Below are 15,097 nucleotides of genomic sequence, written 5' to 3'. Positions count from 1 at the left end.
AAGGACCTTACCCAGCGGCAGCATTCTTTAATTCAGTGCTAAAGTGAGGTTCAGTACAGTTTGGTTGATGCTTTGCTCCTCTTGTCATTTAAATAAATGCTAAACATAGCTCCCAGATAATGCTGTTGACAGAGGGCCATGTTTCCATACTTCCAAGAAAAGAAGAGCAAAACATGAAATTGTGTAAAACTTGTTTTGACAATTCAAATAGTGCCATTTGCTGATAAGACCGGAGAAAAGTGGCAAACTCTATTTCATTGAGTCTCAGGGACAACTCGTTGTAAAACTGCACTAGAAAAATTAAACAGGAAACTGATGTTTGATGGCACCCTGATAACACGGTGACAAAATCAGCACACTGGCCCCACAGGCCCCACAGGTAAACAGTTATTTTACGCATTTCATTATCTCAAAATCAATGCCATGTATTTACATTCCAGGTCTTTGTGGGAAAAGATTAAAAAGATCTAATGCACGGATGCATCTTTGATCTGATGAGATATGGTAGGAAAGCCACCAAGTTAAACCCCTGTCAGGTAACCCGGGGCTTCGTGGGTGCCTGAGCTGCTGGGCTCAGATCGGGTCTACATTTTCCCCACACGGGGTCTGTTCCAGAGCTGCTTATAGACAAGACAGAAATATGGAATAAAATGTAGTCCACTGAGCATGCCCAGCTAGTGAAGCTGAGTTAGAACTCGAAGGCTCTGCTCAAAATGAGGACGTCAGAGAAGCCGTGCCTTTCCTTCCCGCCTGAGACACACGACTGTCCCCTACCCTCTTGGGACCTTGCGCACCTATCAGAACACAGCACATTTTGGGTAATGAGTTGCTTTCTGCTTTTCCTACTAGATTATAAGCGACTCCAAGGCCTCTTCATGTTGTACAGGAGTGGTGTGCAGCCTGGATTACAGTAGGCATTCAACCATGTTTCCTGAATGAATGAAGAGAGGAAGACGGAAAGGAAAGGATGGGTGACTGCTGTGTGGATTCATAGCAGCAGTTTTTGTTTTTAAATATATCTTAATTGATTTCAGAAAGAGGAAGGGAGAGGGAGAGAGAGAGGCAGAAACATCAAGGATGAGAGTCATTGATGGGCTGCCTCCTGCACGCCCCCTGCTGGGGATCGAGCCCACAGCCCCGGCCTGTGCCCTGACCGGGAATCGAACTGTGACCTCCTGGATCATAGGTCGATGCTCAACCGCTGAGCAACGGCCGGCTGGACCATAGCAGCAATTTTTAGATTACTCAGGCCACTAATCATCACCAGGCAATATAACACAAATAAATTTTAAATAAATATTTAACTTTCAGGTAACAAAGTTTTTCAATAAACCACATAGGAAAATCAGTCACCTTATTTACAGGCAGGACTGATTTGGGTAAAAAAGATTATGCTGGTCTAAGCACCCACCAGGAAATCTGCAGAGAACCAGTGTCACGGAGGAATCTTTTGGGTAAGGGTGCTTTGCTCCCACACAAAAACTAGCTGTGGGATTTGGGGGCAGTTACCATACCTCTGCCTACCTCAGTTTCCTAATCTACAAAATGGGACTAATGGTAGTACCTGCTAGGATCACCATGAGGATTAAATTATGTAATGTATGGAAAGCACTTAGCCCAGTGCCTGGCACACAGTGAGAGGAGGAAATAAATGCTAGTTTTGCTATTATTATCTTTGTATGCGTCATCAATGGGCAGAGTTGGGGACCGTAGAGAGTGTTTTATTGGCCTCTAATTTGGCAATTATTTCCAGGGTGTTTTTTTTAAAACCAGGACTGTAGTTTAAGAGGCAGTTTCCTTATTTCATTTCCTTAACTTTCAGCTCTATATAAGTACTCGCTCACTCAAGGATTATCATTCTTCTCTGAGGGATCTCAGGGATCTCCAGGATCTCCCCATTTGCTAAAGCAACATTTCTCTTTTTCTCTTTTTCTCTTTTTTGGTGTATTGCTTGCTGCTTTCTGCCAATGGACAACGCAGCATTTGAAATGCATGAAGATAAAACACCAAATGTTTCCTATACGGGGAAGATGAATACCATCTCCAGAATGGTGAGTTGGGGACTTACATCTTGAGATTAGTTCCTCTCAAAACCTTTATGCAGAGCTCAGGAAAGAATCTCTCTTAGACCAGCTTTCCTCAAGTGACTCTCTTCACCGAGGCAGCATCTCCTGCTCTCAATATTTCCTGATTTGCCTTCTTGCTCATAAACTCTGCATTCACACCTCCTAAAGGTAGCTCTTTAATGGCCCAACTCTCTATGAATCGTGGCTCATAGTATTAATGAGTTATTTATTGTTCTGTATAATAGCCTTATGCAATGTTAAACTGAGTATGTTGATAAATGATTATGCTATACGACATGTGCCATTTAAGAAGGTTAAAGTACTAAGAACATCTGTGTTGGAGTTATCCATGATCAAAGACAGGCCTACTCAGAGAGAACTGCCAGGGACTCAGAGGGCAGCAGAACAGGAGACCTTGGCATCCGTGCCTGTGAATATCACTTTAGTGGTCAGAGAAATGAGGGCAAATTGGTCCAAAGACTAGGGCGTGTTTTCTCGTGGCGGCTTTCAGCCATGTGCCTGGTAACTCACCAAAATAATACTGTTGTTTTCAGCATATATTTGTGACTTGAAGCCAGGAAATAGAAACATAGGAATACATGAAAAGATTGTGCTCGGATTTGATAGATGGGATAGTAACTCATGTAGGTAACACACACAAGAGGGGAAGATTCATGAAGCTGTTTAAACAAAGGAGGGAGGGGGAGAGAAACTGAGACCCATCAGACCAGCTCTTTACCGGGTATGCTACTTATATCTGTGTAGCACCTGTACATTCTGGAATGAAAAAAGCTCTTAGAAAATGCTCTTTATAGCCTATTTAATTTTCAGGTGAAGAAACTGGTAAGTGGGGCTAACTGACTGAATTGGAATTCATTTTACATACAAACTTAAATGGCTAATTGATTTTCTAATAACTTATTATGTGTCCCAGCTCTCCTCATATGTTTTTCATTCTTGTTTATTTGGATGTCAGCAAGGTGTATATGTGTGTGTGTGTTTATAATAATACTTGCACATATATTATTTTACTGAGTATATTTATTCCACAAGTGCGTGTTTTAAATACAAGAGAAAATAAACTAAATTGAGAAAGGAGGCAGTATTTTAATGCATCAAGAGTAGAGAATGGTGGCTTCATCTTTCCTAATTCCTCCTAGGAAAAGAAGCAGTGGTCATTGATGAGTGTTTTCCTGGTATGTCTCTTGGCCTGCACTGTCACCACAGCCGTGGGAGTCCTGATTCTGTCCTTGGTGTACATCAACAACGTTCAGCCCCATTCAGAACCCAAACCGCAGACAACAATTCCGATACAGCAAACAGCTGTGGATCCCAAATTCCAGTTTCTTAATCATTTACCTAAATCCAAGGTATGAATCACGCAGATTAGGAAAAGCATCATGTACTCGCAATGGCTGTTTCAAAACAAAGTTTCCATTGTGTCTTTACTAAGCTTTGTTCTCTCTTCACGGGAAGGAACCGGGTGCAGGCAGCCTGGATGCGGGAGGTGAGGGAGAGAGAAGAGGGAAAGTTGTGTTGATATTGGTCCCAGGCAGAGATTTTCTCTAGTAGATAGATAGTTCTCTGGCTGGCTGGAGGGGAGAATTACAGATGGGCAAATGGAAAGCCCTCTATTCTCTTGTCAAGATAGGTGTTCCTTTTATGTCTAACAGGGACTAGACAAAGAGCACAGCCTGTACCACCACGGTCGTTCCTGGATCTTACAGACCTGTTGTTCCTGTTCCCTTTTGGAACTCCGTTATTTACCTCACCACTGCCTTTTCTCTTTGCCTACCTCTGTCTCGGCAGGCCGTGGTGGCCTCTGTGCTGATGATTCCTTGCTTTTGACTTTTCAGGTGTTTGATTTCCCTGGTGGTGCAATCCAGTGGGCCCGGTACAGGAACAATATCAAAGACTATCTCAGCGTCGAGGAAGAGGCCTTTGGCAGCAGCTTGAACAGCCAGAGATCGCAGATGACTCTGGGGACACTGAGAATAAAAAGCAATGGCCTCCGTGCCCCTCATTGGCACTTTAATGCAAATGAACACGGCTATCTCGCACAGGTATAACCAGTTTACCCCATTCTGCACTTCGACATGTATGCTGGTGTGTCCTCAGGCTATCATTTTAGTTGTAAAACCTACTTAAGTGACAGACAACATCCAGGCTTTGGCTATGTGTTCAGTTAGATTAGTTAGCAGTGCCTTGAAGCACTAACCTGTTTATTTTCATTATTCTTGGGATCACTTTGAACTTTCTTCAGTATGAAATCATTTTTTTAGACACTATTGTTAAAATAAGACTACTGTCCCATTCTTTGAGCCAAAGCTAAAATTGGTGGCTCAGATCTAATGATCAAAGGGAGGGCAGCTTTCCTCTAAGGAAAAAAGCAGCAACTGGGATAACAAACCAGTTTGCAGATATTCAACCCGGAGTCCCTAAGATCAGGCCAATTGTGGTCAGACCTTTCAGAATTTTCTGGAAATCAAGTGAAATAGAGAGAGCTAGAGATGAAATGAGTTCATTTACTTGAATTTCAAATATTTCTATATTTCAGACAATGGGGGCCCAGTAGTGACTAAAGTCCTCATAGAACTTACAGAATTTAGTCTTACCCTGGCAATCTTGTTAATAGATCAGCTAATTTTATGTGACGTATTTATGTTGTTAATAAAACTCTTTTTAAAAAAAAATATATATATTTTTATTGATTTCAGAGAGAGGAAAGGAGAGGGTGAGAGAGAGATAGAAACATCAATGATGAGAGTCATTGACCAGCTGCCTCCTGCATGCCCCCGACTAGGGATTGGGCCTGCAACTCAGGCATGTGCCCTGACCGGGAATCGAACTCCGATCGCCTGGATCCTAGGTCAATGCTCAACCGCTGAGCCACGCCCGGCTGGGCTCTGTTTTTATTTTTGACAATTCATTCAATGTTATAGTTTACAACAGGAAGAGAGATTAGAGTTTCACCCATGTGAAACCAAATCCTTTTTACTTCTCATGAAAGAATAGAGGCTCAGAAAGATTCATGAAGATAAACTGTAGCTGTTGGCTAGACTGGGACAAAGTCCATATTTTGTGATTCCGTGTCTTTCCCACGTGTATAAAATATGTAAATGAGCATAATCTTCAAAAGATTACCTGGCTGAGTATTGGCAGAGTGGTAGGCAGAAGGAAAAGCAGTTAAGTGAGCTTTCCTGGGCCCCCTACATAACAAAGGCCAAGCCAGAGAAACTAGTCTGGAGAGTGTTTGGGCAGATCACAGGCTTGGGATCCAGCTCAGCTTGGGGCAGGCTGTTCTGCAAGTCCAGAGAGAGTTTATAATCTGAGCTTTTAAATGTGAGCGAGAAGGTGGTCCAAAGTTACAGACTTCCAGTTACAAAGCAAGTCAGTCGCGGGGATGTAATGTACAGCATGGTGGCTATAGGTAACAATACTGTATTGTTTATTTGAAAGTTACTAAGAGAGTAAATCTTAAAAGTTCTCATCACAGGAAAAATATTTATTGCTAAATGTGGTGATGGATGTTGAGCAGGCTCATTGTGGTGATCATTTCACAGTATATACAAATATTGAATCTTTGTTGTCCACCTGAAACTAATATAATGTTATATCTCAATAATATCTTAATTAAAAACATATCAAATGAAATAATTCAACTATAAAAAATAATGTGGGCCAGGATATTCTCTAGTTCCAAGAAAAATTGTAGGGCCACTCACTCTCACGGTCAGGGTAGGGAACCAAGCAAGGGGACATGAAGGAAGTCCTCCTCTGCACACTCACCCGTGGAGAGTGCTTTTGCTCCTGCATATGAAAGCTTTGGAATGAGTGTCCCTGAGAGGAGCAGGGCAGCTGGTGTAACTAGTGGGAAGCCAGTGGCCCTGCTGTGGGTGTCCCATTGGCCACTGCGCTGTCTCTGCCCTGTCTCTGGAGTGATGCCCCAATAGGAAGAGATGCATATTTCTGCTGTTCACAGAAATATGGGCTTGGAGAGAGCTCTTCAGGGGTTCACCTTTCCCCTGCATCTTTAATAACCGTCTGGATCCGAGTCGTACACGTCTGAATAGATAGGACAAAGGCTCCCTTTTCATCCACCCTTGTAGATGCTCCACTATGTGACCATGAGCCTGTGGCAAAACAGAAATAATGGTACCTTCTCTACCTACCTCACAAGGTAATACTAAAGATCAGATTAGAGAGAGAGAAAGGATACAGTTCTGAATGAGCAGAATAAAAGTATGGTGCAGTATGGATTAAAGTATAGCCTTCCCCCCAGTCCTTGGCAATCACCATTCTACTGACTGTTTCTAGACAATTTAATTAAATAATTTTAACTAGGTGGTTTGACTAGATAGTTAAGTTTTAGAGATTTGCTATACAACATTGTGTCTATAATTAATAATACTGTATTGTACAAGCAAACATTTGTTGAGAGGGTCGATCTCATTTTAAGTGTTCTTACCACACTTAAAAAAAAAAAGTGTAGATTTTAGAGCTGGACTGCTTAGGTTCAAATCCCAGCTTTGCCATTAACAAGCTGAGTAACTTTGGGAAAATGATATGTTCTCTCTGGACTTAGTTTTCTCATCTGTAAAGTGATGGTAATAATAGTACTTGCTTCACAGGGCTGATGTAAGGAATACTTGAGTTACATCAGGTAAAGTGCTAAGAAGACTACCTGGACCGGACACAGTAAAAGCACTAAGTGCTATTATTGTTAATTTATTATTATTAACATTGTATGCAGACTTTTTCTTATTTGGAAAATATATACACATCTGTAGGCACACACACAAACATGCATGTCTATGCAATCACATATGAACACACCTGTGCCTGCAGTCTTTTTAAACTCTAAATTATGTATTTTCAATGGGGGTAATATTGAACCTCAAGGGGGTATAAACTGGTTCTTGGGGGCAAAAATACTGACTCTTGTTATGTACTAAAGCATAGATATATGTAGAGTACCTAAGCAGTAGGTGTATGTAGTGTACGGATCTACAGTACACCTGTAGCGTTAAAATTTCATAGGGTGGTGATTAGAAAAAAAGTTTAAAATGGTACCTCAGGAAGGAGGTAATGGGAAAAGGTCATGGATTACCCTAAGGTGGTGTTGGATGTGCTTCTCTGTTTATGTTTCAGGGGAAGGCATGGATCGGGGTGGTTGACGATGGCCATGTCGTCACCACGTACAACGTCACAGCTGGCCAAGTGATCTTCTTTCCTAAAAACACACTGCACTGGATAAAGAATGTGGGGAGTGAAGACTGCTTTTTCTTGCTCTTCTTTTCCACACATGATGAACTTCAGACCCTGGATGTTGACGACGTCTTTTTTTCTACACCTGAGGACATTGCTTCCAGGTCACTTAAGGTCTGTACTGAAACCTGCATCCCATCATGAGGGCACACATTGCATAGGCACAAAGAGAGCACGAGTATTCGTGTTTCTAGGGCGGCAATCAGCAGCATAACAGTTGGAGAATGGACTCAAAAACATACCTGTGTTCCCACTAAGGATATAAAACTTGTTGAAATTGAGTGCTCTATACTTTATGAAGGACTTCCATAGGAAACTAGAATAAATTTGGATGAAAGGTTGTTATATAGTTAATACAAATTGCTATAATCTACACCTCTGAAAAGTCATAAGCTAATACAGGGAGAAGTTGGCTACAGATAGTGTCGTGTTTTCTTCATCTAATGAAGAGGATCCCACAGTTTTCCTGAAGAACAGATACTTTTGGTCTCTTCGAATATTTATATTATCATTGGAGGAATTTGCTCATAATGCTGGGTGCAGAGGGTCAAGTGTAGGCTGACAACGCAAATGGGTGATCAGAAGAATTGGCGATGGCTCATGACTGGCCATTAGAAGGGGTTCCATGCAAAATTTAGAAATCTATCTAGTAAGGTTTTGAGATCTATTTTGCAGCACATCCTGGTCTAATGTTATAGGGAGAAGTAGAAGATGAGTCATTAGGGAGAGTGTTGGTAAACATGGAAACCAGTGTATGTTTTTGTAGGATTTTTATTGATCATGAAACACCAACATATTTAAAATAAAAATACATTGAAAACTTGGAGGATGTTCATAAATATCACAAGTCTTAGGCTAACCACAGTCAGCGCTTTTGAGTGGACTACTGAAAACCACACTGGTGCAAATACTAGCTTATCCTCAGCTACCTACCCTTCTGCTAGCATTTGTAGAATGTTTCACAGATCCCTTATGTGATTTCTTATGTGTTTCAGCCTGAAGGTGGAGTTAATTTTATTAGGACATTCCACAAGCAAACAGAGGATCAGGGTGTCAACCTTCCCCCGAACCTGCCGGAACTGGTTATGAATGCTAGTTACGCACAGTCTCCAGACAGCCTTGTGTGGAAGTACTTTTATGACCTTAAAGGTATAGTATGTTATTTTGTGAAGCCTTTTTATTTAAATATTTATATAGGTGATGATACAGGTGTATTGGACTGAGATGCAACGTGCCTTTTTTTATTTTTATTTTTTACGGTGGGTCAAGAGAAGTTTGAAAAGAGACATTTCTCAGCAGATTAAGAAATATGAGAAAAGGCCTGAAAGCAAAGGAGAATTTGGCAAAAGATTTCAAAGTGTGAGGGTGTGTGTTGGGGCTTGGGGAGGGGATTATAGGAGAAGAGGCTGATGAGAGAGGAGGGGTCCAATTATGTAGGTTTTTATTTGGATGGAAAAAGGAGCAATTAGGGTTTTTTTAAAATAGAAGAGTGACACAATTATGGTTTTATTTATGTATTTGAGATATAATTGACATACATGATATGGGTTTCAGGTGTATGACATAATAATTTGATATTTTTATATATTGCAAAATGATCACCATAAGTCAGTTAAGATGGTCACCATACATATAGAACTTTTTTCTTGTGATGAGAACTTTTAAGCAACTTTCAAATATGCAATACAGTATTATTAACTATAGTTGCCATGTTGTACAGCACATCCCCATGATTTATGTATTTTATAACTGGAAGTTTGTACCTTTGACTCCCTTCGCCCATTCTCCCACCCCTAGTGCCCCCCTCCCGTCTCTGGCAACCATTAATCTGTTCTATATATATCAGAGCTTTGTTTTTTTTAGAGTTCACATTTAAATGAGATCATGTGGTGTTTCTTTCTCTGTCTGATTTATTTCACTTAGCATAATATCCTCAAAGTCCATCCAGTCACAACTGGCAACATTTTATTCTTTATTTTTTAAATTCTCACCCGAAGATGTTTTTCCATTACTTTTAGATAGAGTGGAAGGGAGGAAGGGAGGGGGGGGAGAGAGAGAGAGAGAAAGAGAGAGAAACATCGATGTGAGAGAGACATGTGGACCAGGAATTGAACTTGCCACCCTTTGGTGCGCAGGCTGATGCTCTAACCACTGAGCAACACCAGCCAGGGCAAGGTTTTATTCCTTTTTATAACTAAATAATATTCCATTGTATATCTGTACAACATCTTCTTTATCCATTCATCTGTCAATGGACACTTAGGTCGTTTTCATATCTTGGCTACTGTAAACATTGCTGCAATGAACATGGGGGTGTAGATATCTTTCTGCGTTAGTATTAGTTTTGTGTTTTGAGGTGATGGCCAATCCTGCTGAATTGTGGAGAATGGACTGGAAGGGGCCGAGAGACAGAGAGATGAGTCAGGGGATCTCACAGTCCCTCAAATAGGGGATGATGCTGGCCTGCACTATGATGATTGTGAGAGGGAGAGAACTGTTCTGAAGCAAAGAGAATTTAAAGAGGTTGGGCTGAGTCTAGTTGACTGACTTAAAGGCTAGGATTGGTATTTAGGATGACTCTCAAGTTTCCTACCCTGGTGCGCTGATTTGAACAGACAATCTTAAAAAGGCCACTCTGTTAGAAATTTCAGGAGTGCTTGGATGGTAGGATAGTATCTGACCATAACAGGTCAATATTTTGGGGGCACATATGATCTGGTGTTAGCAGTTCCCATCACATAAGTTTCTTTGTGATTATAGAAGAGCTATGTCCTTTGTAGTATGATTTTGAGATATTTTATTGTATTTTGTTTTTAAATTTCATCTGACTCAGGTTCAAAAGAATATCGATTTCCTGGAGGAATAATACAGCTGGCACAATATTGGAAAAATGATAGTGGACTAAGCAGCAATGAAAAAATTTTTAGTAAATTCCTGAATCAGGTAATTGAGAAAAATGTTTTGATGATTATTAAGATGGATGAAATATGAGATTGAGATGGGATTTTAGCCTTCTTTTGGACACAAAAAAAGGAAAGATCTAGTCAAACTTTGGTTAATTTGATCAACGTAAGCTATTAATTGAGGCCTCAATGTGGATTTGGGAACTTAATCTTTTGGCATGGATGGTTACATTAATGAAAAGACTGGATGCTTGTGAAATATCTCTCTTCATTTGTTTTAAATCCATAATGACTAATAGCACAGCTATGGTGTTAAATTCCCTGGTTCAAATCTCAGGTCTGTCACTTGATTTTAATTTCATCACCTGTAAAGTCTTATAACAACCTTATAAGACTGTTATAAGGAACATAATAAATGTAAAGGACATAAAAATTGCATGTCTTAATGGGGGCTTCATAAATATTAGTTATAATTAAATTAATTGTTAAGTTGTTGAGTAGGATGTTGGCTAAATAACTGGGTTTCCTTTCTCCTTTTTTTAAAGCATCAAAATGCCCTTGCTTTGTGTACACTCAGAATTTACAACAATGGATTGCGACAGCCACATTTCCATTTTAATGCAAACGAAATGGGATATGTAATAAGTGGGTGTGCAAAGGTAATGTTTCTGTGAACCGGTCTTTGAACTTTCCTTTTTAATGCAGAGAGAAGCAAATGAGAGGTATTTCTTTATTTTGGTTCAGTTGTTGGTAACATCAAAGGACTTGATGCTAATGGCTTTCTGGGCATAGTTTCCAGAGGCTACCATGCAGGCTCTGTGAGACAGCTTCTAAGTTTGCTCTTAGCGTGAAAAGAGGCTAAGAACATTTCAGAAGCGATAAAGAGTTTAACATAGTGATTTGGTTCTGGGCTTCCTCAGGGCTCCCTGGGGAAACCAACAATGGCACATACAGGCAAAATGGGCTTTTCTAGCCTATACCTGTCTCCCTGTTGACAGAAAGGCTCAGACCAGGCTGAACTTCACTATTACATCATCCATAGCAAAGGTTTTGTTTTATGTTTTTGGAAGCGAAGGCTTTAATAAATTGGAAAAAGGCATTCTAGTCTTTCACAAATTACATTTCAAGAAGGGATTTTATTTTTGGTGTGCTTGTGTGTGTGCATCTGTGTGCACGTTTAATCTCTAACTCCCTTAGGGAGACCATTAGGATGCTGCTCTCCTAAAAGGCTGGTTTTCCCAAACAAGTCGGAAGGGGGGCATGGGAGCAGTAAAACACTCAAATTTAAATCCTTTGCCTGCTTAGGTAACTATGTAAGGGAAATTTATAACCCTTCATTAGAACATGATGAGTGAAGCCCTTTTTGCATGAAGTCCTGCAGCACTGAACTTGTGAATGGCATTTTGAGGAACACTTTCTTAAACAGAGTATCTTTTGATTTTTGTGGGACTATGTCTCAGAAACAGGAGATTTTATGTGAAGGGTGGCCTCTGCCTTCTGCTATTTACCCCTTACGAAGAAGCCCCTTCTATTTTATTTTATTATTTTATTTTATAGTCACGTGCTTTTACTCATCTGTTCTTCACTGTTAATGCTTTTCCTTAATGAATATTTGATTTTCTTTGCCTCACCTCAAGATATTTCTTCTTCCTTAGGCGGGCATTACTAATACTCAGGGTACCACGGAGTTTGATATTCACGTTGGAGATGTGGTGTTTTTCCCCATTGGAACCCAGCATTACATTAAGAGTGCCTGTGACGAAGACTTGCTTTTCATTCTTGCCTTCAGCACCAGAGACCAGGTGAGAACAGGCTCATTTAAGAGGTTACTGGGTGCCAGTGATGTGCTGAATGCTCCGCTAAGCGCTGTGTCTGGGCCACAGGGGGCCCTCAGCCAGTGTGTGTTGAATGAATGAATTAATAAGTGAACTGGCAGAACCGATGTGGAAAGCAGAGACTCAAACAATCTTGTCACTTGGTTATAAAGGGACCCGATATATCTATCACATTCCCTCTTAATTCCCCATGTTCTGAACCAACCGAGAAACAAAAACCAGAGTCGTATACAGAGATCCATGCTATACTTTTTATTGCTAATAAGGCAGATATTAGAGACTGTGACTAATACCTGTGGGCAGGTGTATCTCTAATATCAGTCTCCAGAGCTGGACTGGCCTCTCCCTGCTGAGGCAGGGCCTGTATGCCTTAGGGCATGAAGAAACAGAGCATGCTCTTGGAAGCTTTGCCAGCTCTGAAGCAGAAAGTGATAAGCTAAACTGAGCTTGCCCAGTTTATTCTTCCAGAATTTACTTCGTGTGTGTGTGGGGGGGAGACTTTTGCAGAAATTGAGAGAGCACACTGAGAGAAAGACAGTGGTAGGGAGAATGGACAAAGACAGACTGTCACAACCACCTGGTTGGACAGAAGGCCAGAGAGCAGACAGAGGCCAATCTCTGGCTGTGAAGCAGGAGGACCACTTACCTGGTGGCAAAGTTTGCCTCCATCCTGTGCCTCTGGGCGTGGTGCTCTGAGCAGCTGTTTTGTCACTAGTTCCTGCTGACAGGAAGACACACAGTCCTGTTTGCTCATCGAACAAAACTGTCTCTCAGTAGGATGGAGGTCCCTTCTAAAGGCAGCTTCAGATGGCCCGGCACATCTAGCCTTCAGTCTGCCTTTCTTGATTCTCAGAGTTGAAAAGGTGAGCTCCCCAGAGCAAGGGAGGACCAGGTACACAAGGTGACCACTCACAGGAATTTGTAGCTGTGTAGTCACACAGCCAAGAACCCCACAGTTCTGCAGGTGTCTCAGTGGTTGTGAGGTTTCTGTAGGAACCTGAGTAGTTCAATGCTGATGCTTCTTTTGATTTCCCTTGTCAGCTACAAACCCTTGACATGGACGATTATCTCCAGGCCACAGCAGACCACATCCTGGCACAGCTCTTCTTCAAGAAACAAAGTGAGTTTAAGAAGATCCCCAAATTCAAGGAGGACCAGGCAATCAACCTGCCTTAGACTTGCTCATGAGTCCACATCTGTTCTTTCTCCATTTGTTATCATTGTTTTTAAGAGGACTTGGCTAACGAACCTGGAGCTCGTCACACAGCGGAGGGGAAGGCGGGTGCAAGGCAGCACTATATGTATGTTCTGTGTAGATTGGCAGGTCTATAGAGGACCCCCAATAAATTAAATTATATTTTTGTATGGATTTTACTATATATGTACATACTTGTTTATTTTCTCTTTTTTACTTCAAATGCATTACTCCAAATGAAAATCCATTCTTTTAATTCATGTCAGTAAATCGTAGTCCTGTGCGTGTCTTCTTGTTCTTTATCACTCGTGGACAAGGGTAGCAGTGTGCTGATGGCAGGGGGAGGGAGGCGAGTGGAGGTGGAAAGGGCATAGAGGGGATAAACGGTGATGGAAAAAACCCCAAACTTTTCTGTAACCCCCCTCCCCGTCCTGCAAAAGGGACTTTATAAGGAATTGGTCACCATCCAGGAGGAGGGACGTGATTGACAAGATGCAGGGGAGAGCACAGGGCCACGGGTGTATGGAAGGAGAACCTAAGAGAGAGGGAAAAAGTCATAAAAGGTAGATGTATAGACAGATTTTTATCTACAAATCTTGTTTGACATTGAGAATTCCTTCATATGTTATAAACCTGTTCATAATCTAATTTCTTGTATCAGGAAACGCTATATCAGATTACTATGTGGTCATTTAATAAAGATTTTATGCATCTTTGTACATATTTTTTGCCATTGTAATGTTGAATGAAACCTGTTCTTATAGTTTTATGTATTTGACGCATTATTGGATTTCCTCTGGGCATCCTTGACATGTGACTTAGGAATCCAATTCGCTATGTATTTAAAAAACATCTTAAAAATAAAACTCTAATGAAGACAATTTAATGGGAATATCGTTGGTTTTTATGGGAAGAGATGTTCTTAGCTTTCACTTGGTGGTTCTACTTTCAGCTCTTTTTCTCTTTTGGGAACGCTGATTTCTGGTGGTTATACCCTTTTTTCTCTAGGGTAACCCGCTAATACTCAAGTGCTTTTAGGCTTTTCAGTCTATGTACTCTATTTATTGCCAGATCAAGAAATCGAAGAGTGAGTTGCCAATCAGACAGATTCTTTACTGCTCCTCATTCGGGCAAAACCCAGGCCTTTGACTGAAATTCTTTACAACGGAACCCACCTTAACCATTTTCCACACACAGTATAAAACAGCCACGCTTGACTCATTTGAAATGATATGAGTTGTCCATAAAATGTTTTTTACTTTAATTTATTTTAATTTTTATTTTTGTTTAAAGTATTACAGATGTCCCTTTTTCTCCCCAATGACCTGTTCCACCCCGTTCCTTCCCCCTCCCCAGTCACTCTCCCCACCATTGTCCGTGTCCTTGGGTTGTGCATATATGCATAAAAATTCTTTGGTTACTCTCTTCCCCTCCCCCCCGCCCCCCTCCATCCCTCTGACATTTCGTCAGTCTCATCTATGCTTCCATGTCATTGAATCTATTCTGTTCATCAGTTTATTAAGTTCTTTAGATTCCACGTATAAGCGAGATCATGTGATATTTGTCTTTCACTGCCTGGCTTGTTTCACTTAGCATAATATTCTCCAGGACCATCCATACTGTCCCAAAGGGTATGAGATCCTTCTTCTTTACAGCTGCGTGGTAGTCCATGGTGTAAATGTCCCACAGCTTTTTAATCCACTGAGCTGCTGATGGGCACTTGGGCTGTTTCCAGATCTTAGCTATTGTAAACTGTGCTGCTATGAACTTCGGGGTGCATATATCCTTCCTGATGAATGTTTCAGGATTCTTAGGATACATTCCTAGGAG

The 15,097-nt window shown here is 41.0% G+C and overlaps 1 protein-coding gene across 1 annotated transcript; it reads left to right on the top strand.

The window, feature by feature from the left end:
- Positions 1-1,967: 1,967 nt before the first annotated feature.
- LOC308562934 (oxalate decarboxylase OxdC-like) lies at positions 1,968-13,248 on the top strand (the record flags this gene model as incomplete). The annotated part of the gene is made up of 9 exons (XM_081149451.1): positions 1,968-2,051; positions 3,227-3,436; positions 3,923-4,129; positions 7,218-7,448; positions 8,330-8,483; positions 10,168-10,277; positions 10,783-10,896; positions 11,893-12,039; positions 13,114-13,248. The coding sequence occupies 9 exons, from the start codon at positions 1,968-1,970 to the stop codon at positions 13,246-13,248; spliced, it is 1,392 nt and encodes a 463-aa protein (XP_081005577.1).
- Positions 13,249-15,097: the final 1,849 nt, after the last annotated feature.

Source organism: Miniopterus schreibersii (assembly GCF_964146895.1).
Source record: "Miniopterus schreibersii genome assembly, chromosome: 10".
In the NCBI taxonomy this organism is placed as follows: domain Eukaryota; kingdom Metazoa; phylum Chordata; class Mammalia; order Chiroptera; family Miniopteridae; genus Miniopterus; species Miniopterus schreibersii.
Note: the sequence above shows the minus strand (reverse complement) of the source record. Positions and strands in the feature narration are given on the sequence as shown.